General features: G+C 35.8%; 5 protein-coding genes across 9 annotated transcripts; 3 read left to right on the plus strand and 2 right to left on the minus strand.

Annotated features, from left to right (window-relative positions):
* Positions 1-709: 709 nt before the first annotated feature.
* LOC17881242 (putative two-component response regulator ARR21) lies at positions 710-4,401 on the plus strand. Of its 2 annotated transcripts, none has more exons than XM_006289754.2 (9): positions 710-870; positions 1,470-1,646; positions 1,755-2,207; positions 2,328-2,404; positions 2,628-3,353; positions 3,447-3,569; positions 3,705-3,848; positions 3,959-4,012; positions 4,106-4,401. In XM_006289754.2, exons 1-9 carry the CDS (start codon positions 747-749, stop codon positions 4,157-4,159), a joined length of 1,932 nt encoding a protein of 643 aa, XP_006289816.1. In that variant the 5' UTR covers positions 710-746; the 3' UTR covers positions 4,160-4,401. The 2 variants fall into 2 exon arrangements, with proteins under 2 accessions (XP_006289816.1, XP_023636771.1); XM_023781003.1 differs by having other exon boundaries at positions 3,453-3,569.
* A 2,342-nt stretch (positions 4,402-6,743) lies between these two features.
* Positions 6,744-8,468, minus strand: LOC17883719 (BAG family molecular chaperone regulator 3). Its single transcript, XM_006288263.2, has 4 exons — positions 8,052-8,468; positions 7,673-7,929; positions 7,439-7,585; positions 6,744-7,341 (listed from the first exon to the last, which is right to left on the minus strand). Exons 1-4 carry the CDS (start codon positions 8,245-8,247, stop codon positions 7,039-7,041), a joined length of 903 nt encoding a protein of 300 aa, XP_006288325.1. The 5' UTR covers positions 8,248-8,468; the 3' UTR covers positions 6,744-7,038.
* A 1,410-nt stretch (positions 8,469-9,878) lies between these two features.
* Positions 9,879-11,236, minus strand: LOC17883364. The gene is made up of 5 exons (XM_023781923.1): positions 10,804-11,236; positions 10,630-10,670; positions 10,370-10,485; positions 10,031-10,139; positions 9,879-9,914 (listed from the first exon to the last, which is right to left on the minus strand). The coding sequence occupies exons 1-5, from the start codon at positions 11,234-11,236 to the stop codon at positions 9,879-9,881; spliced, it is 735 nt and encodes a 244-aa protein (XP_023637691.1).
* A 597-nt stretch (positions 11,237-11,833) lies between these two features.
* On the plus strand, positions 11,834-15,782 carry LOC17881957 (tapetum-specific protein A9). 4 transcript variants are annotated; one of them, XR_002833474.1, is made up of 9 exons: positions 11,834-12,201; positions 12,285-12,478; positions 12,574-12,718; positions 12,839-12,917; positions 13,035-13,095; positions 13,213-13,341; positions 13,552-13,636; positions 13,786-13,843; positions 13,999-14,141. XR_002833474.1 is itself a non-coding variant. In XM_023781407.1 (7 exons), the coding sequence occupies exons 4-7, from the start codon at positions 14,361-14,363 to the stop codon at positions 15,619-15,621; spliced, it is 486 nt and encodes a 161-aa protein (XP_023637175.1). In that variant the 5' UTR covers positions 13,624-13,681; positions 13,786-13,843; positions 13,999-14,148; positions 14,286-14,360; the 3' UTR covers positions 15,622-15,782. The 4 variants fall into 4 exon arrangements, 2 of the variants coding, with proteins under 2 accessions (XP_023637175.1, XP_006289528.1); XR_002833475.1 differs by having other exon boundaries at positions 13,552-13,617; XM_023781407.1 differs by lacking the exons at positions 11,834-12,201; positions 12,285-12,478; positions 12,574-12,718; ... (1 more) ...; positions 13,035-13,095; positions 13,213-13,341 and adding exons at positions 14,286-14,477; positions 14,611-14,718; positions 15,188-15,434; positions 15,608-15,782 and having other exon boundaries at positions 13,624-13,681; positions 13,999-14,148.
* An 86-nt stretch (positions 15,783-15,868) lies between these two features.
* Positions 15,869-19,794, plus strand: LOC111830242. The gene is made up of 5 exons (XM_023781924.1): positions 15,869-15,880; positions 16,033-17,677; positions 17,753-18,047; positions 18,196-19,708; positions 19,783-19,794. Exons 1-5 carry the CDS (start codon positions 15,869-15,871, stop codon positions 19,792-19,794), a joined length of 3,477 nt encoding a protein of 1,158 aa, XP_023637692.1.
* The last annotated feature ends 1 nt before the right edge of the window (position 19,795 follows it).

Below are 19,795 nucleotides of genomic sequence, written 5' to 3' on the forward strand. Positions count from 1 at the left end.
TAACTTTAAGTTAAATAACTAACTATGGTTGAAATCGTAGTAAAATAACTTGAACCAAATGGTACAATCACCAGAAAAAAGTGTGACAAACCTAAAAAAAAGAAAGCTCAAAAATAAAATTTCTAAATTTAACTGCATTATAATTTTTTATTTAAAAAAATTATATAGATGAATTTCATTATAAAAATAATAATAAAATTTTAACTTATTTTTGAATTTATACATACACTAATCTAATATTTTCTCTTTATAACACAAATCAACAAAGATGTTAAAAATCTATATGAAAATCAATCCTAAACAAGAAACAAAAAAATCTGGAGAAACAATAGAAATTTGAAAATATATTTTGTAGAATTAGCTTCTTTTTTTTTGGCTTAAATCTATCCAAAAATTATTGGCAAATAACATTAATATTTTCTTACTTTAGCCTAGATTTTTACATTAATTAGCACACGGTATTTTCGAGCAATGGTAGTATTTTGTTGTATCTTTTTTTTCTATATTTTTCAACTTTTCTTATTTTTTAATATTATTATTAAAAATAGTAAATTAAATTAACTTTTCATTTATCTTATTATTATTATTTCTTTTTACAAAAAAATACTTATCTATACACCAATACATTTTTGCCAAATGTTATATTTATGTGTTACTTTACACCCCTTTATATATTGAGGTTTGTGCAACCTAAGTAGTTCATCCAGAGTTGAAATAAAAAAAAACTTTATACAAAGATTAAGAAAATGGCTTTTGTTGAATCTTTCCACAACCAAAGTTCTGTCTTGAGAATCAACATCATGGTTGTGGACGATGATCCTGTTTTTCTTAATGTTATCTCGCGCATGCTTGAAAAGTCTAAATACAGAGGTACGATCCTATTATATCATATATAATATGTTTATTGATGTCTTTTTGTAGTTTCATTTTTTTGGCATGAAAATACAATTTTTGGAGAAACAACTAGCAGATTTATAAATAAACTTAAACATGAGTCAATTAAAACCTTGAAGATGGCATAGTCCAGATCTTTTTTTTGGGTTAAATTATCCATCAAGATTTGAATTCTAATTACATGCACACATTTACAATTTCAATTTAGGTATTCTTATTCTGATGATTTTCTAAACTAACATTTTTTGTTGATAATTTTTATAATGCTAATTTAAAGCTAATTTATATTCTTCGAATCCACTTTTCTTATAAGTAATCAACCAATTAGCCTTTCAATCACAAGAATTTATAGAACTTTTCTGAAAATGTTGTGATTTTTTAAGAATATGTTATGCTTATATTATGAACTTTCTCAAAATTTGTGAGATTTTTTATGATTGATGTTGAAAATTTTGTTTCGTGGATATGCCCGAAAATATAAGTAAAGGGAACAAAGGTTCAACCACAAAAGTAATAATTTGTAGTACTTGCAACATTTTTCATGTTAAATTTTATTTTGGTTAAATTGGTTTTAGATCCAGTTATGGACATCAGAGTTATAGCTGAAGGAGATCCGATAAAAGCATTGTCTACTCTTAAACTTCAACGGAACAATATCGATCTCATCATCACAGATTATTACATGCCTGACATGAATGGTATACAACTCAAAGAACAAATCACTGAAGAATTTGGAAATCTACCAGTCATAGGTATATATTTTTTCTTTACAACTTAAAATCAAATGATAATACTTTTATTATATTATTTTGTAAGATGTATTTAACCTTATTACTTTACATTTCTTTAAAAATAAAAAGTGATGTCAGCGGATGCCAATAAGGAGCAGGAGAGTTTAACTTGTGGAGCGCTAGGGTTCCTTCCAAAACCCATAAAACCAATTGATCTACCTAAGATTTACCAACTTGCTTTAACCTACAAGACGAATGGTAAGTCAACAATATGCACTGAGCCCAACCCCAAGGACACATGTGTTAGTGTCCCCGAGCAAATCGAGATGCTTCCAGAACAAGTCAATCTCTTGAATACCCAGAAGAAATGGCCATCTAAATCTGATTCAAGATCCATGAATAGTACGCATGGAAGCCGTGCTAGTATCGATGGTTCAAGAAAAAATCGGAAAAGAAAACCTACCGATGGTCCTAGTGCAAATGGTGAGTATCCGTCGCAGCCATCCAAGAAGGCTAAGATTACGTGGACGGATGGTCTTCACGACCTATTCTTACAAGCTATCCGACATATTGGTCTTGATAGTAAGTGCTTTGATACATGATACACTGTTTATTTTCTTACAATTTAGGATATACATGTATATTTGTCCAAAAGAAGACACACTAACTAATCTTTTATTTTTGTTTACTAATCTTCCAAAGAGGCTGTGCCAAAAAAGATCTTAGCGTTCATGAACGTACCATACCTGACAAGAGAGAATGTAGCGAGCCACCTACAGGTATGATATCTCTTGTCAATAATGTTTTTAGATTTTATTGTTTTTTTTTTTTTTTGAAACCCAGATTTTATTGTTTAAAATATGGAATAATATTCATTGGAATCAAACAAAAAAAACTTTAACTATCTAATTAAGCATAAAATCTACAAATTTTGAGCTTAGAATCGCGTATCATTTTATTCTATTTAGCTAACTCAAAATCGTTTGTCATGTGTTACCCCAGAAATATCGAATATTCTTGAGAAAAGTGGCGGAACAAGGTTTGATGAGCATGATGTCCAGTAGAGGCATAGACTCGATGTTTCGATATACTCACATCAAGGAGCCCTACTTCAACCACTACACACCATCTACTTCTTGGTATGAGACAAGTCTTAACAACAGATCATACTATTCCAAACCCGGACACGGCTTTGGACAGTCGAGACTATTGTCAAACACACGTGAGCCTGTTCGTTTCAACCATATGTCTTACAACTACATGAACCGGTCCTCTACTTATGAGCCACACCGTATTGGATCTGGATCAAACTTGACGCTACCCACCCAAAGCAACCTCGGTCTCTCAAACCAACCATCCCAAAATGGAGAAAAAATAAGCTTTTTTGAACCACCTGTGATGGCGAACAAAATCGGCCAAACATCTCAAGTTCTTGGTTTTGGACAACTTGGACCGTCAGCTATTAGTGGTAATAGTTTCAACAATAACATGATGAGTAGCTTTGGAAGTTTCACTCCAAATCAACAAGGACTTGGCCACTTCTCGTATGGGATGCAATCGCTCTTAAACAATGAGAGCACTGCATGTAACAACCAACCACATGCCGATGCTACTGCACAACCACATCCTGAACTTCATCAACTAGAGAATCTTAATTTATCGAGTGATCTCCACAGTGCTAATGAGCTTCCTTACAACATCAATAATTTCATATTCGATCACAACAAGGTATATATATGTCTTCACTACCTCAATTTTTCAATGATCTATATACATATTTATGAATTACTTGTGTATTTAAATATTGGTGTGTGGATGTAGCAACAGCATGTAAGAGAAGAGGATTCCGCTAAATTTGATCTCTCAGCAAATTTTTCGGCTGAACTGAATCATATTTTATCTCTTGAAGAAGATGGTGATTGGACTTTTTGGAATGTAAACCAGGTATTTACATATTATAAGTAAAAAATCTTAGCAATTACGAAAGAGAATTTGAACCAACTCTCTGTCAAAGATTAGATCGTGTTGAAAATCAAATAGTATGGGTTATTGACATAATATATGGCTTTTGTCTTGAAGAATCATTCTACTGGAGAAATAGCCAACACTTTTGATGCTCTGGAGACAAATCACACTTTGACTGCTGTAGAGATGAATCACACTTTCGCTACTCCAGAGACGAATCCTCCAACTTTCACCACGAACCCTAATCATCAAAGTCAGGTAAATTATATGTCATTCTAAAATATTTCCGTCTAACAATATATGTTCATACTTTATACAAATGAACTAATAGTGTAAATATATTCTAAAACTTGGACTTGATATTTCAGGAACAAGATGTTGTTAATCATGATATTACCGATTTGTCGCTTTTGGACTCGCAGGTAAAAAGATATAGTAACATTCATAATAATTAAAAGAGATTATTTTTATATAGTTTTATTTGAAGTTCAAGGTTCATTATTTTATATATATAGGAATTGGTTGATGAAGACTTCATGAACACTCTCTTCAACGATGACATGGATTAAAGAGAGTTATCCAAGCCATGATGTTCTCAAAGCGGGATGAATAAACAAACCGGCGATACCTAGCTAGTAGTTTTATATATATATGAAAAAGAAACTATATGAAAAAAAAGAAGTATGAGTTAGGTTATGTAATATATTTCTAAGTGTTGGTTATCGTGTCTTTTCAGTAATTTTATTAAATGTAGAATATTATGTAATATCTGAGAACTTTTTAATATATAAGATTTTCTATTTGGGTTATATAGTAATATCATTTGCTTATGTTACATACATATATTATATGTTCAAACGATGAAATAGTACAATGATTTCAAATGGGATATATATATATATAGCACATATCCTACTTTGAATATTAAAATATGTTAAATTATATTTAAAAAAAAAAAACCATGTTGTGGTTGAAGCTGATTTTTATTGTAGATTTTTTTCATTTTTGTTTATGAAAAAAAAAACTAAAAAGAATTTATGGTTATTTGTCACGGGGAGTCATATCTTTGTGACTCAATTCTAGATGTGTGTACTGTGTGCAATATTCTCATAAAACAATGTTTTTCTTTTCTTTCTTCTGTGCGGTTTTTTTTTTTAATTCAGCGTTCTAGCTATTGTTACGAATTTTCACAAATTTTCTGTAGTCCCTGAGATGTGATGATATATCTTCTTTCGGTTTCTAAATTCATTCTTCTCTAGCAAAATTATGAAACATAAACGCTATTAATATATTGCAAGTCTTTGGATGGAAAAAGCAACTAAAAAATGACTTGTTTTAAGTAATTCAAGAAGGAGTCCTCGAATAAACGTTTGGTTTGATGTCAAACCATCGAAAGTCCTAAGTCCAATGTCAAATCAATAATACTACTACTGTACATCTAAATATTTTCCAGCCTATAAAGATGGACGAAATATCAAATTGTCAACTGTCAAGATTAAACTGGTTTAAGCAATAAACCTCAAATTAACATTAGTATCTTGGTGACTTTAAAAAATATTCAGTTTCCAAATAACAAATATTTACTTTCATCTACAATAGTCAATTCCATATCATCCTTGTTTTTCACTATAAAAATACATTTAGCCGCCTGCGTAGATTGCAAAACCTGAAAGGAAAGAAATTACAATCCTTATTTTTCACTCCAGCTCTTTCCAAAGAGCCAACCTAAGTTGTCCAAAGTAAAAAAAAAAAAGTGAAAAATGTCTCTCATTTTTATTGTTCGCCCAAAAATATTTGTCAAGGAAACATTTAGAGCCATACCCAATTTCTTTGCGATAGAACGCAATAATTTTTTTCTCTTATTGAGTACAAATCATGTCACAATAAATTATTTTGATGTATCATATAATTAATTCATTAATTGTTATTGGTTACCATAAACGAGTAATCATATAGCAAGACCTTAAAAATTGTGTGTTGGCTTTTTAAAATAATAATAGCAAGATTAACTAAATCTAAATCATTTCCTTAATGAACTTTTTTGTACTTTGCCTTTTCTCATGTCAATGGACCATTGGAGGATTAGGTTTTTGTTACCTAAACATGTTCTTTTTTCTCCCTCTCTCTTCCTCCCTCCCTCTCTCGTTCTAACTTTGTAGCCTTAGCAGGAAGCAATGAATATAATTTTTGGTCACCAGAAGTTACCAATTCCACAAGAAACATATTCAATGTTATGATTGGCATGTGTTACCAACATGCCTGCTTTGTTTTCTTGTCCTTTTTTTTTTTCTCTAGTCTCTTTAATCCTTTGATTATATGGTTGACTACTTAATTTGATGCATAACAAAAGAGGAACCAACCACACAATAACACAAAATGCCCCAAAAAAAACAGAACAGTTAGCTAATCATCAAATCCTGATGTAGAATAACTATTTTAAAGCATCTTATAATGCAAGAACAAAATTTTGAAAAAATATTGTTAGAAACGTTTAACACTAATTTATACAAAGCTGTCAAATATGTCTGCTCAGAGGTTACTTTGTTGTGGATCACAAATTCACAACCACCGTTATTTCACTATTTTTTATTACTATTGTTTTCAGAAACAAAACAATCATAATTGTAAATGATAACACGCACGCATATGATGTATTCACCACTGAATCACATCACCAATCAAAATTCAAAACCTATGTCTCCATTATCATTAACTAGATTTTGACGATTTTGTACATGTCTATAATTCAGTTTCTGAATAACAATGTGATTGATTACTCACGCCATGAGTTAGACAACAAAACTTATTCTAGTATCTTGGAGAATTAAATATTTTAAACAAAATTAAACTATCCTTTAATCTGAATAAAAAGAGTGTTAATTATTGGTAAAACATTCATTGATCCTAAATAAAAACTATACATTGCGATTTCTTGTAAATAAACAAAACAAAACTACGTACGGTACGGTTTTGCCCAAAAAAAAAAAAAACGTACGGTAAAACCACAAGACTTTATGAGTTGTATCTGATAAATTTACTAACAAAGTAACAATTATACTACATATACGATCCAGTGTGTATTCCAAGATGATGTAAATTGCAACTGAAAACAATGCAATGCTTTTAAAAGAAGAAGAAAAAACAGTTGCATGCTCTTATGATATAACTTTTTTATTGTAATAGTAAAGAAAAATCCAAATCTTTAGGTATTACAATGATAGTAAATTGTTTGAAACTCCCACTGTTATTTGTGAATTGACTTAAAGGGGAGACCAACCAAAGATATTCTAAACAAAGCCTCAAAAAAATAGCCAAGATCAAATCACAAATCATACACACCCCAACTGAGATGAAAAACATAACAAATCACAATATGAAATCGGATTTAAAAGAAAAAGAAAGAGAAAAAAACATATTTATCGATCGTGTATGTATGAGTGGTTTAGCTTTAATCGAAGAATTCCCATTTGAATCTTGGAGGGACAGGTTTAGCCGTTTCTGCCGCCTTTGCGGAATCAAACATCTCCCATTTGGTAGTAGTCACAACCGCGGGAGTACCGGATGAGGAGGCATTGGAATTCCTAGGCTGCTCCTCTTCCTCTTCCTCCACAAACGATAGCAAATCGCGTTGTTTAAACTGCGTTTGCGTTTGCGGTTTGTGGCGGACCGACTTGTTGATTTCAACTTTTTTGGCAGAGTTTTTGACTTTCAAGACGTCAAGGGCCTCAACATACTTCTGAACTCTTTGCACCTTTTAAAATCCAAATCATACATAAATTAACCAATCAAAAATAATCTAGAGATTCATAAAAATGAAATTAACCCAAGTAATTTAAGTATATACAAACCTGCATCTTCCTCTTCAATTTGACATCACCATCAGCCATAATAGCATCAAGTCTCAACAACTGATTCATTAACATCTCTATCAGATTCACGAGACTCTTCTCTTCAACCTTGCCTCCTTTATTAATCACTGTCTCAAACGCCGACACCTTAAAATCGAAAGATTCCAACTTTGAGAAACAGAGTCGCCGTTAATTAAAAAGCTCTGTTTTTTTTCTTTAATATAGAAAAGGTACCTGTCCGGCGAGCCTGTCGACTTCGAGACTAATGTCAGAGATGGACTTGGAAGCTTTATCAATGGCGGCGGTTTTCCTTTTTTCAAGGAGACGTTTCTCCTGAGAAATTGGATCTTCTTTAACGACGAGCTTTGACCGATCTTTAACTCCACAAAGATCAAGAAACATCTTCGAGTCTCTCTCTTTGTCTTTGTACAAAACCTTCATGTCTTCATGGTGAAGTCCCACCTGATCAGACAGCATCTTCTTCAACTCTCCTGTTTCAACAAAACCAAAATTACTCCCCACAAATTATTTTTTAATCTTTCTATAAATGCCGAACTCGAAAGACCAGAAAACAAAAAAAGAAAGATTTGGATCATGTTGCGTTTGGTTTTACCAAAGGTAGATTGGGAATTGATGTTAATCTCGTGATAAACCGACCCGTATTTGACCCGGATACGAATGACACGTGGCACTTCGGAGTTCTGATCCGTCCGACGTTGAACAACCATTCCTCCTGGTCGGTACTCCCACTCATTACCACTACTTCCACCGCTGACCGACGGCGACGATCCCGTCTTCATTTTCATCATTTCTTTACAAGATTCTTTGCTTCTTCTCTTCTACTCGTCTCTCTCTCTCTCTCTGATCAAAAAGAGATCGATCTCACATGTTATAAAGAATCCAAATGTAGAGAGAGAGACAAGAGAGAGAGAGGGTGATGAATATGATTTCTGAACACGATCAAGAAGATGAAGGATGAAGGAAGAAGAAGAATAAAGAAACGTCTGAACAAAGTGAAGTAAATGTTTATTTTTCTCTGCAACTCTTTTAAAAAAAAACTATATACTATAAATTTTTAAAAAGAAATCATAAATAAAATAAAAGAGTGACAGCTAATGGTATTGTTGTTATGTCTCATCATCAGTAATCACAAATGTATATTATATGATTTTCCACATTTTTTTTCTTTGTATTATCTAATTTCTGTTTGTGTTTTTTTTTTCACAATGTTCTGTATCAGTTTGGTTGTCTCTATTCTAAATACAGATAACCCATCTGTGTCAATGTCAATGAGAAAATTCAAACATATAGTTAATTTTTTCTACACCATATTTTAGTTATGCTTCTCAACAATAACAACAACAAAAAAAACGATCACTATCACAAATTACTAGACAATGTACATCATGGTCATAATTTTGCGTATATGTGAAATAATATTTTAAAAAATTTGGCGTTTACTCAACAGCTTATTTTTATTTTTAGGGAGTTTTGTTAGGTTTAGTTTTGTGATTCATTGGCTCCTTTACTTTAATTGTTATAGATTTCTCAAGTTTAACATAGTCACGAAATATCTGAATTTTTTTATTTTTTTTTGGCTCACTAACTAATTTCACACACAATAACCAAACTGTAAATTTCATTATTTGTGTGTGATACAAGAATTTGGTGTCGTGAGGATTGGGTCATGAGTAAGCAAATCTTATTGCTAATGAAACAGATCCTACAAAGCAGAATCATTGAACTCTATTATCTTTATATGTATCTTTCTCTTATTTTGTTAAAAAAACAGACTCTGTAGAGACAAAATAGCAAGTTCCACCACAAATCCAATCCACAAGGCACAAGCAGTCCACAAACAAGTGGCACTTTTGTGGTGACCACATGAGTTTCTGCGTCAGACTTCAAAAACAACAGCTTACGGACAAGACATCCATTAATTAATTTCACAATAGGTCCGGCCCATGGACCATTTTTTCCCCTTTTCATGTGACTTCTTTTTTTCCTTTTCATATAGTTTAATTTGACTAATGGGTTTGGGCCTCTGGGGTCTGTGACACATCTACCTCACCCAACTCACCCTGGCTAGACATGTTTCAAAGACAAAAAAAAATAGTTATAAACCAAAGCCATAGACTTAGTTTGTTACAATGACAACAATGGCTTCTTTACCTTTGCTATGCCATAACACCTTTCTTCATTCTTCATATTTCGAAGTCTCACATTTGTACGTTTTGTTTTTTTCCCTCTAATTTTCTTAACTTTCTTTTCTTTATTTCAGTTTTTATTATTCTTACAAATCTGTTTGGTAAAATCTATAAAACAAACGTTTGATTTTTTTTTTTTTTTTTTTTTAATAAAATCGAGTCGAAGATGTCAATATAGAAAAGAAAGATAAAAGAGAGAGCAACTTTGTTGATCAAAGGCTTCAAAGCTAATGTCATACGACCACTTCCCTTTTGCAAACGCAGCAAAGCTGCAAGAATGATGGAGATAACAAAAACAGAGGATAATAATGTTGTTAATTTCATTGAATATAGCAAATAAATTATAAGGTTTTCACAAAATTACTGATGATATTCCGATATTAACCTTACTGTCTTTGAACCAACGACAAATGCAATCTTTGTGATATTTGTGAGTACAGGGTAAAATCGTCATTTTATCTCCATTAGCAAAATCTAAATGGCATGCCATACACCTGTATTGTTTTGTTTCCCAACGCATATATGGTCATTAACTTTTAACAGCATCTATATAACTAAACTGTAGTATATTTTTTAGATTTTAGAAGAAGTAAATTTTAGATTTTAATGTTGGTGGTGACATTATTAGTGAATACTATCCTTTGTAATTTTATAATCAGAAAAAAATTAATATTACTGGAAGACAAAAAAAAAGAGAAGAAAAATTAAGAGAATATATATATACGTTTTATCTTGAATAGAAGGTTTAAATTTGACGGTAGGTAACTGAGAAATTTGTTTCGCTGTTAATAATGCTTCACCTCCTCCATCTATGTCTACTCTTTCACGCTCTTGTATCCGCTGTTGATTAAGATTACAGAAACATGACTCAACAGAAACAACTGTAATATTTTTTTCAAAAAAAAAAAAAACAACAACTGTAACATAGATAATCTTTAAAAATTTCCAGGCGAGAAAATGATAGTGAAAAATATTAACTCTTACATGATCGTAATGTTGTTGGTCTGGTCGATCCCCAAAGCGTTCTACAAACGTATATTAAAGGAATAAAAGTTAATTAATTTCACTACGTTTCACTTAACCCTGATATTGACCAACTGATCAAAATAGTCATGTTACCAGAGTCATATATACCCCAACCATATAATATATGTATACCTGAGCCTGAGAGTGAATGGTGAGGATAGGAGTTAAAGGGTATTGGTGTATGTATTGGTCTCGACGTTGGTCTTGGTACGAACAACCCTCTTAGCATCGATATTAGCCACCATATCAAACATTTCCAGCATAGAGCATGTCGAGTACTGTTAGGTTGGCTTTGAAACTGACGATGATAAACAGAAGGAGAAATAATGTCTTGTGAAGAGTGATAGTAGTGTTCAGATGAGATGGGATTATAGTAACGGGTAGTAGGGATCGTTGGTTGGTTTTGATAGTGATGATTGACCATAGGAGAGTTGTTTACATGAGGCACTTGAGAATCATCGAGTACTCTACCACGTTCTCTGTGGTATTCCTCGAGTCTCTTGGTGATTTCATCAGCTTCGCCGAACAAGTAATTGTATCCATCAGAATTTTGGAATTCTCCCATCTTTACAAAAAAAAGTAATGATGTATTTACAAGTTAATAATTATAAGATTCAAGAAATAGATGTTCTTTTCACTAATTTCGTTGCTGACTTACTTATATGTATCGTTATATTGGTGTCGTGATTTGAGTCTTAATTAGAGCATGTATGAATGTTTTATGAAAAAAATATGCGAGAAATGAATTAAGTTAGCGTAATGACATTGATTGTTGCATATCGATTAGTATGACCCCCTAATTATTAACGTTGGTGAATTTCTATATCTTCTCAGTTATTAACGTTAGTGTGAATTTCTATTTTTCTCAAATATTAACGTTAGTGAATTTCCATTTTTCCATAAACAGCCGTTGGAGAATTTTTCCTTTATTTTTTTTCCTTTTTAACAACGTAGTTTCAGTTATTTCCTTTTTTTTTCAGATATTTCCATTTTTTCGATTTCAAATATTTCCTTTTTTCTTTCAGGAATAGTAAAAGTGAGAGAGCATCTTCTATATAAACGGGAGTTTGGGTTTCTCTACCAAAAATTGTCATCAACTAAAAAAACACAAACTCTCTTACACTTCTCTTCATCTTCTTCCTTGTCTCTATTTCTCCCAATTCTGATTCTAATTCTCTTTAGTTATCTCTCTCTCTCTCTCTTCGTCCGCTGTTGATGTTGGGTCTAGGCTTGAGTTCATCGAGTTCTCTTTTCATCGTCGTTGCGTGACTCCGTTTTTCTAAAGTTTTGTGCGTCACTCTCTGGTATATGATTAAACTCTCTGGTTCCAAGCAAGGACTACGATTCTTCTGATATACCCGTAGCCTTTGTCTTTTCTTATTGTTTTTTTTTTGAGATTTGATTCTGTTTCGTTGGGGACTTGGTTATCAGACATATTCGACTTACTTTCTCCTTCAACTCTGTTTATTGTTATTGCTTTGTGTCCAACGGCGCACGAAGACGCACACAGTGGATTCGGTCTCTTGTACGGTAATTTCTTCTTTTATATTTCTTCTGAATTATTACCGTTTGTTAAATTTGGTATCCCACTCTTATAATATTTTGTCCTGCAGCGAATGTTATCGTCACCCCCAATTGGAACCTAGAGACTTGTTGTTATTATTAGTTGCCTCCTCAAGACTTGTGCGTATCACTCACTATCTGCTATCCTTTAAGTTCTCGATGCAGGTTATCTGTTAAAATTCATCCCTATGGTTTGTGGCAGCTTATGGTAAGTGGTAAGAACTGCTACTTGAAAGATCCTCAGGTATGGTTAGATTTTTTAAAATCATGTTTTCATATTTATAACATAATTGTTCAACACAGCTTGGTTATGACTTATAAGTGAGCTTTTCTTTGTAGGTGATCTGTATGGGAACAACAACTCAAAGGTCTGTATCACGAACGAGAATCTATCATGGTTATCTGGATGAGGGAGGTAAAGGCACATCCCAAAGTGTTGAAGCTTGTTCGAACTCATTGCCATCAGCCCATCACCATTACTAAAGTAACTTTAAATTGTAGTTTCTTTAAGTTGCGTTTTGAGTTACTCATGTTTGCTTTGCTCTGTCTCTTAATTCACGACTCTTCAGCTCTACACAATTTTGGTATGTTTTGTTTGTTCCAGGTGGGTATATTCAGAGATAATGCAGTCTTATGGTGTATTTGTTTGATCAACTTCGGCCTCAAAGCGTTGGGTTTCAGTGGTAGAGTTTCTGATATCAAAACTCTTACTTTGCAACTTGTATGATATTTCAAATTTCAATTAGCAAATATTTCAAATTCGTCTCTTTCTTTTTACTTTGGTATGCTTTTATTTTCAGGTGTATCTACGTAGCAGCAGAATGGTCCCAAGATTTTCTCAGTTGCCAAATCTTGATTGAGGTTAGGTTTTGACTCTACTTTCATAGTCTTGTAATACCAAACTTCACAATTTTTACCAATTAGAAATATCATTCAATCTGTTCACGTTCCCTCTTTTCTTTTGCTCTATTTATGCAGGATTGTTTGATAGCATATCACATAAAGGAGTGAGATTATGATGGAATCTCTTTTTGCTCTCTCAATCACAACAAAAAAATGTGGAAGCGTCAGGAATTGCTGGGTAAGCATGTCAATGTTGATTCTCAGGTATGGTTAATTTTCAGCGTTTTAAGTTTTAGCATCATGTATCTTTTTTTTTTTCAATGATTGATCTTTATCTCAGATTTTGCATCATCCCTTTGGTTATGATTTATCGTATGCTTTTTGTATTTGGTTTCCTTCTTACATAAAAACAGGATTACTTTTTGTCCTTCAACTCTATTTATGCAAGATTTTTTTGTTATGTTTTGTTTCCAGCGGGACTTGTGATTGGTACATCGCAAGAAAACACACAGCAGTTTCGTCTCTTCTCTTCTGTTCGTGGTGTGTTATATCTTCTACGGTAACTTATTCTTTTATGTTCTTCTGAGTTCTGACCGTTTGATAGGTATCTCACCCTTATCTTATGTCGTCAAGCGAATGTTATTGTTCTCCTCAAAACTTAACTGTACGTATCACTCACTGTTTTGGTCCTTTAACTTCTCGATGCAGGTTATTGTTAGAATTCATCCATCTGGATTTTGGGAGCTTCAAGAATTGCTGATAAATGGTAAGAAGGTTACTCTACTGTTACTTGACAATCCTCTGGTATGGTTAAGTTTTTAATGTATTAGCATCATGGTGTTTGGTTTTTATTTTAACATAATTGTTCAACGCAGCTTGGTTATGAGTGAGCTCTTCTTATTTTTTTGTTACATTTTATAGGTATATCTGTACGTAGCTAGCTACCGGGAACAAGAACTCAAAGTTACGTATCAAGAACGAGAATCTATCATGGTTTATGGATGAGGGAGGTAAAGGCACATCCCAAAGTGTTGAAGCTTGTTTGAACTCATTGCCATCACCATTACAGAGGTAACTCCAATTATAATTGCTATAAGTTGTGTTTTGATTTACCAATACGAATTGCTCTATGTTCATGTTTGATTTTGCTATGTCTCGTAAATCACTCTTCAGCTCTACACAATTTGGGTATGTTCTGTTTACTCCAGGTAGATTTTTTCAGAGATGATGCAGTCTTGCAGTCTTATGGTGGATTTATTTGGCCTTAAGGCGTAGTGGTTACAATGGTAGGAGGAGTTTCTAATATCAAATCAACGGTAAGTGGCCATCCAGAGAAATCTGTTTTGCTCTCTCAACAACGAAAACAACAACAGAGGGTGTGGAAGCTTCAGGATTTGCTGGTAAGCTGGTCAATGTTGATCTGATCCTCAGGTCTGGTTAAATTTTCAATATTTCCATATTCTAGTTTTTTTTTTTATATGTCATAACTGTTCAACATAACTTGCTTTTTTATGTTTGGTTATGTTAATGTAGCTACTAGGGATAAGAACTCATTGTTTGGAATCAGGCACGAGAAGCTGCAGTGGTTTCTGGATTACATCCCAAAGAGCTCATTGCCATCTAGGCTCTCCCATTACAAAGGTAACATCGATTCTAGTTGCTTTAGGTTGTACATTGTGTCCCATTTTTGCTTTTGCTCCGTCTCTTTCTGTGCTTTACGTATGTTCGCATGTTTTCTTTAAGCCAACTTTTAAGGCTATATATGTATGCCTTAAAACTTTAGATTTTCTTAATATTTTGGTACCTTATCTAATGGGATGGAAAACTAAAATTTATACCTTACTTAATCTGTAAAACTAAAAGAAACTCATACCATCACACACACTTTGTTATACTCCCCTACGCCCCTACCTTTTAGTTTTCTTTTGCCATGGAAAACTTATGAAGTAACTAGACCAAGATCACAGAAAACATCACTTTACTTCTTGATCTAATTGTTCTCGAAGCTGAAAACGTATGCATATAAATATATACACATATCCAAAACTTAATTAAAAACATAAGAAAAAACAATATATTTATTATCTTATTTAGAATGGTATCTCTCAAGTTCCTTGCAGCTATCCTCGTTGTCATGTTTCTGTCCACCGAACCTACGGTTCGAGCCCAACAATGCAGAGACAAGCTGAGCAATGTGCAGGTGTGTGCGCCGCTACTTCTGCCTGGTGCGGTCAATCCGGCCCCAAATTCACGTTGCTGTTCTGCCCTCCAAGCAACTGACAAAGATTGTCTGTGCAACGCTCTTCGAGCAGCCACCACACTTACCTCTCTTTGTAACCTCCCCTCTTTCGATTGTGGTAAGATGATTCATCAATTAAACCTTTTCTCATTATATTATTATAAAAAAATAATCCCATCGAAACATATTTGAATGAACTGATAGATTTGTAGTTCGATTAATTTAGTCAATAGTCTTTGTTTGTTTTTTGTCGTTACATTTTTTATGGACTATGTTTTGTGAAATGTGCAGGGATAAGTGCATAGTTCAGCAACGGTCAGTTCCGAGGATTTGGGGAGTTCGGTCTGCAAAAGACAAGACGAATAAAAATAAAAAATAATGAGAAATACACTATATAGTGTTTTGTTTTGAATTTGGTATATGCTGTTCGGTTTGTTCAACAATACTTATGAAAAATCTATTTATATATCGTTTTCACCATTATTACGGAATATTTTCTATAATTGGCATCATTATAGACTTGCTTTTATAACAGGCGTGTTAGTTTTACATATGCAACTTCAGGCAAAAAAAATACTCAATTCAAATTTCAAATTTTTATAAAAAAATACTACCAAGAGATTCAGAAATAATTATTCACATTGAGAAAGTATAATGATGTTGGGTGAGAACAGGGAGTATTCTACAGTGTTTTTCTCTCTCCTGCGATTTTTTAGGCGATTAGGGTTGCCCTCCTCCGCTCTCCGGCCTCTCGCCGGCAGGCGACCATCCCTAAGAAGAAGAGCCGCCAGAAGATCCGCAATCACCCGGCGTCCATCTCGTCCAAGTTCGCCCGTGTTGTGGCCAGTTCTACCGCTCCGCTCCTCGCTGGTTCTCCGATCGTGGCCATTTCTTTACCGTCCGCTCCCGGCCATGCTTCTCTCTCTTCCGTTTGTGCAACTGTTTCTCCCGCCTCTCCGGTTGAAGTTATTGGAACGCTTCCAATGACTCCCGGCTCTGCCTTTGACGGGATTCAGTCAATTGATAGTTCTTCTCCTCGCGATTCTACCGCCTCAGTCGAGATTAAGGGAACCCTTCCCCCGTCTCCTGAACCCACGGTGGTTCGCCCAGTTATTTCGAAGCAGGGGTCTGAGATTTCCTCCCCCGTGGTTGCTTCTACTATCCTGAACTCGAAGCCGGGGTCTGAGATTTCCTCCCCCGTGGTTGCTTCTGCTATCCTGAAATCGAAGCAGGGGTCTGAGACTTCCTCCCCCAAGGATGCTTCCATCCACCTCAACTCGAAGCAGGGGTTCGAGACCTCCTCCCCCGCGGCCGCTTCAACGCTCCTAGAAAGTTCGAATACTCTTCTGAATTCCTCTGTAACCCAGCCTCTTGTCGCTTCCAACACTTCAATGGACCCGCAAATTAAATCTTCCCAGGAGATTGTTCAACCATCCTCCTCCTTGAATCCGCCTCTAAGTATTCCATCCTCCAGTGGGTTGTCGTCGGAGGATAAAGCTTCTCGTCCCAACAGCAAATCTCCTTGGGCTTCTCGATTCAAAACCTCCTTGCTAAATCTGAAACAGATGAGTCCCCCATCCTTCATGGAAGACGGAACCCCAGTTGTTGTTGCTCCCCCTTCAGTGATTTTGAAGTCTGCAGAGATGTGGAAAGGCCACATTGTTGCCCAATTTCATGGGTTGTGCCCTCCTTCTCAGCGTATCTTCACCGATTTAAACCCAATTTGGGGTCGCTATGGGAACATCACAGTTCGAATCATATCTGAAACGGCTGCTTTGATCTTCATTCCGGCTTCGACTACTAGGCAGTGGGTTCTTGACATTGGTTTTTGGCAGGCAGGGAACTGTTCCTGTTCTGTCTATCCTTGGTCTGCAGAGGGGCCTCTCCAGCTGGAGAAACTTCAAACTGCTCCGACTTGGGCGATTCTCAGAAACGTGCCGCCCCAACTTTACTCTCTTGAAGGCATCAGTGTCATAGCAAGCGGGATTGGCAAGTCTTTCCACACGGAGAAGTCTTGGTTAGATCCGGTCAATATTGGTACTACCAAGGTCAAAGTGGTGATCAATCTGAACTCCCCTCTCCCGGCAGCTGTTGTTGTTCGCGATGTCCAAGGAAACACAGCAAGAGTCCCGGTTGAATACCCAAGGCCTCCCCCGAAATGCTTGAATTGTGGCAAATATGGACATCTCCTTAGTCGCTGTCCCTCTCCCTTATTAAAAAAGCTACCTTTCAAGAAAGATCTGCATGTAGGTTCCAAAGTGGTTAATCACCCTACCGTCTCTCTTCCTCAGGACAAGAACTCGAATGGGAATCTCTCTCTCGCTCAATCAGCTCTTACATCCATTGCTCCTTCCTCTTCTCGTCGGAGATGATCACGCTCCAAGAAAAGATCAGCTAGTACCCCCCCTAGGGTCTCTGATCCTCTTTCTTTAAAAGGGAAGCTAAGCACTGACCTCATTTGGCAGAAGAAGCTAGTTAAGCCTTCAGGAGCTGCCACAGAGGTTTCCCGTTCTGAGCCTCAGAAACGTCCAGGTCCTTCTCCAAAGATCAGTGAGCCTAAACCTAAGCATCAGGATTCTAATCCTCCTACTCCTTCTAATGCTTCCTTGGTCTCCATGGTCCCGGTTACTTCACCCACCATCTCTTCGCCTCCTGCTGAGACTGATTATCCCTTTCCTCCAGACTGGGATGTGTTATCCTCAAAGGCAAAGAAGAAACTTCAAAAAATTTGGCATAACCGGATACGTTCAACAGGTTCTGCAGCGCCAAAACAGTCCTCTTCTACTCGAGACCAGGCCTCGAGTGAATCTCCTCGTCACTGAAGCGTGGCTTCTTATAATTTTTTGGTAGTATATGAAGACTTTTTGTTGGAATATAAGGGGTTTAAATAATCTTGCCCGTCAACGTGTTGTCAGGAATTGGGTCTCTTCCAATGGCCTAAGAGTAGGATGTTTTTTGGAGACACATGTGACGGAGGCTAATTCGTCTGCTGTGCTGGCTGCTACCTTGCCTGGTTGGCGATTAGCTAGTAACTATTGTTGTTCTGAGTTGGGGAGAATTTGGCTGGTTTGGCATCCCTCGGTCTCTGTTTTGATTTTTATGAAGACGGATCAATTGATCCAGTGCAGCATTCATTTGCCTAATGCTCCTCGCTCCTTTGCTGCTACCTTTGTTTATGGCAGAAATTCAGAACTTGAAAGGAAAACTCTTTGGGAGGATATTTCTTGGCTTGCTTCTTCCTCTCCTCTGAAATTTACTCCTTGGATTTTATTAGGAGACTTTAACCAAATTGCCTCTACCAGTGAGCATTACTCCATCAACCATTCCAATCTTTCTTTGCGTGGAATTGAAGATATCCAAAATTGTTTCTCGGATAATGACCTTGAGGATATCTCTAGCCGTGGTGCCTTCTTCACTTGGTCTAATCACCAGGAGGCTAATCCCATTATCAGGAAACTGGATCGAGTGATGGCTAATGGTGAATGGCTCTCTTCTTATCCTGATGCCTTAGCAATCTTTGACTCCCCGGGCGAGTCTGACCATTCTCCTATCATGGTCATCTTGGATAATCAACCAGAAAGAGGAAGGAAATGCTTCAAGTATTTTTCTTTTCTCTCCACCCATCCAACCTTTTTGTCCTCTTTAGCAGTGGCGTGGGCTGAGGAGATCCTGGTGGGTTCGGCCAAGTTCACACTTGGAGAGAGGTTAAACTCGGCAAAAAAGGAATGCAAACTTCTGAACCACAGAGGCTTTGGTAATATCCAGCAGAGGACCAAGGACGCATTATCTTGCCTTGAAGAAATTCAAATGGATCTTCTCTCTAATCCTTCTGATGCTCTCTTCAGACAAGAATTTGTGGCTAGGAAAAAATGGCGTTTCTTTGACCTTGCTCTTGAGACCTTCTACCGTCAGAAATCCAGGATTAGATGGCTGAAGGAAGGAGATGCTAATACCAGGTTCTTCCATAGGGCTGTTATTGCAAATCAGGCCAGGAATTTAATCTCTTACCTTCGTGGTGAAAATGACATCAGGGTGGTTAATGTCAGCCAAATCAAAGGGATGATAATCGCTTATTACTCTCATCTCCTTGGATCTGTTGATAGCGCAGTTACTCCGTACTCGGTTGACAGAATACAGGATATCCAGCCTTTCAGATGCGATGCTACCCTGACTAGTAATCTCTCCCGTATTCCCTCTGAAGAGGAAATTATCCAAACCCTATTCTCCATGCCTAAGAACAAAGCGCCGGGCCCTGATGGCTTTCCGGCTGAATTTTTCTGGGAATCTTGGTCGATTGTAAAGGAGGTCACTGTAGCGGCGGTTATGGAGTTTTTCAAGACTGGCCATCTCCTTCCCAGGTTCAACGCTACAGCCATTGCTCTTATTCCAAAGGTCACTGGAGCTGATCAGTTGTCTCAATTCAGACCAGTGGCTTGTTGTAACACAGTCTACAAAACCATCACCAGAATCATCTCTAGA

This window comes from Capsella rubella, unplaced genomic scaffold, assembly GCF_000375325.1.
Source record: "Capsella rubella cultivar Monte Gargano unplaced genomic scaffold, Caprub1_0 scaffold_6, whole genome shotgun sequence".
Classification (NCBI taxonomy): Eukaryota; Viridiplantae; Streptophyta; class Magnoliopsida; order Brassicales; family Brassicaceae; genus Capsella; species Capsella rubella.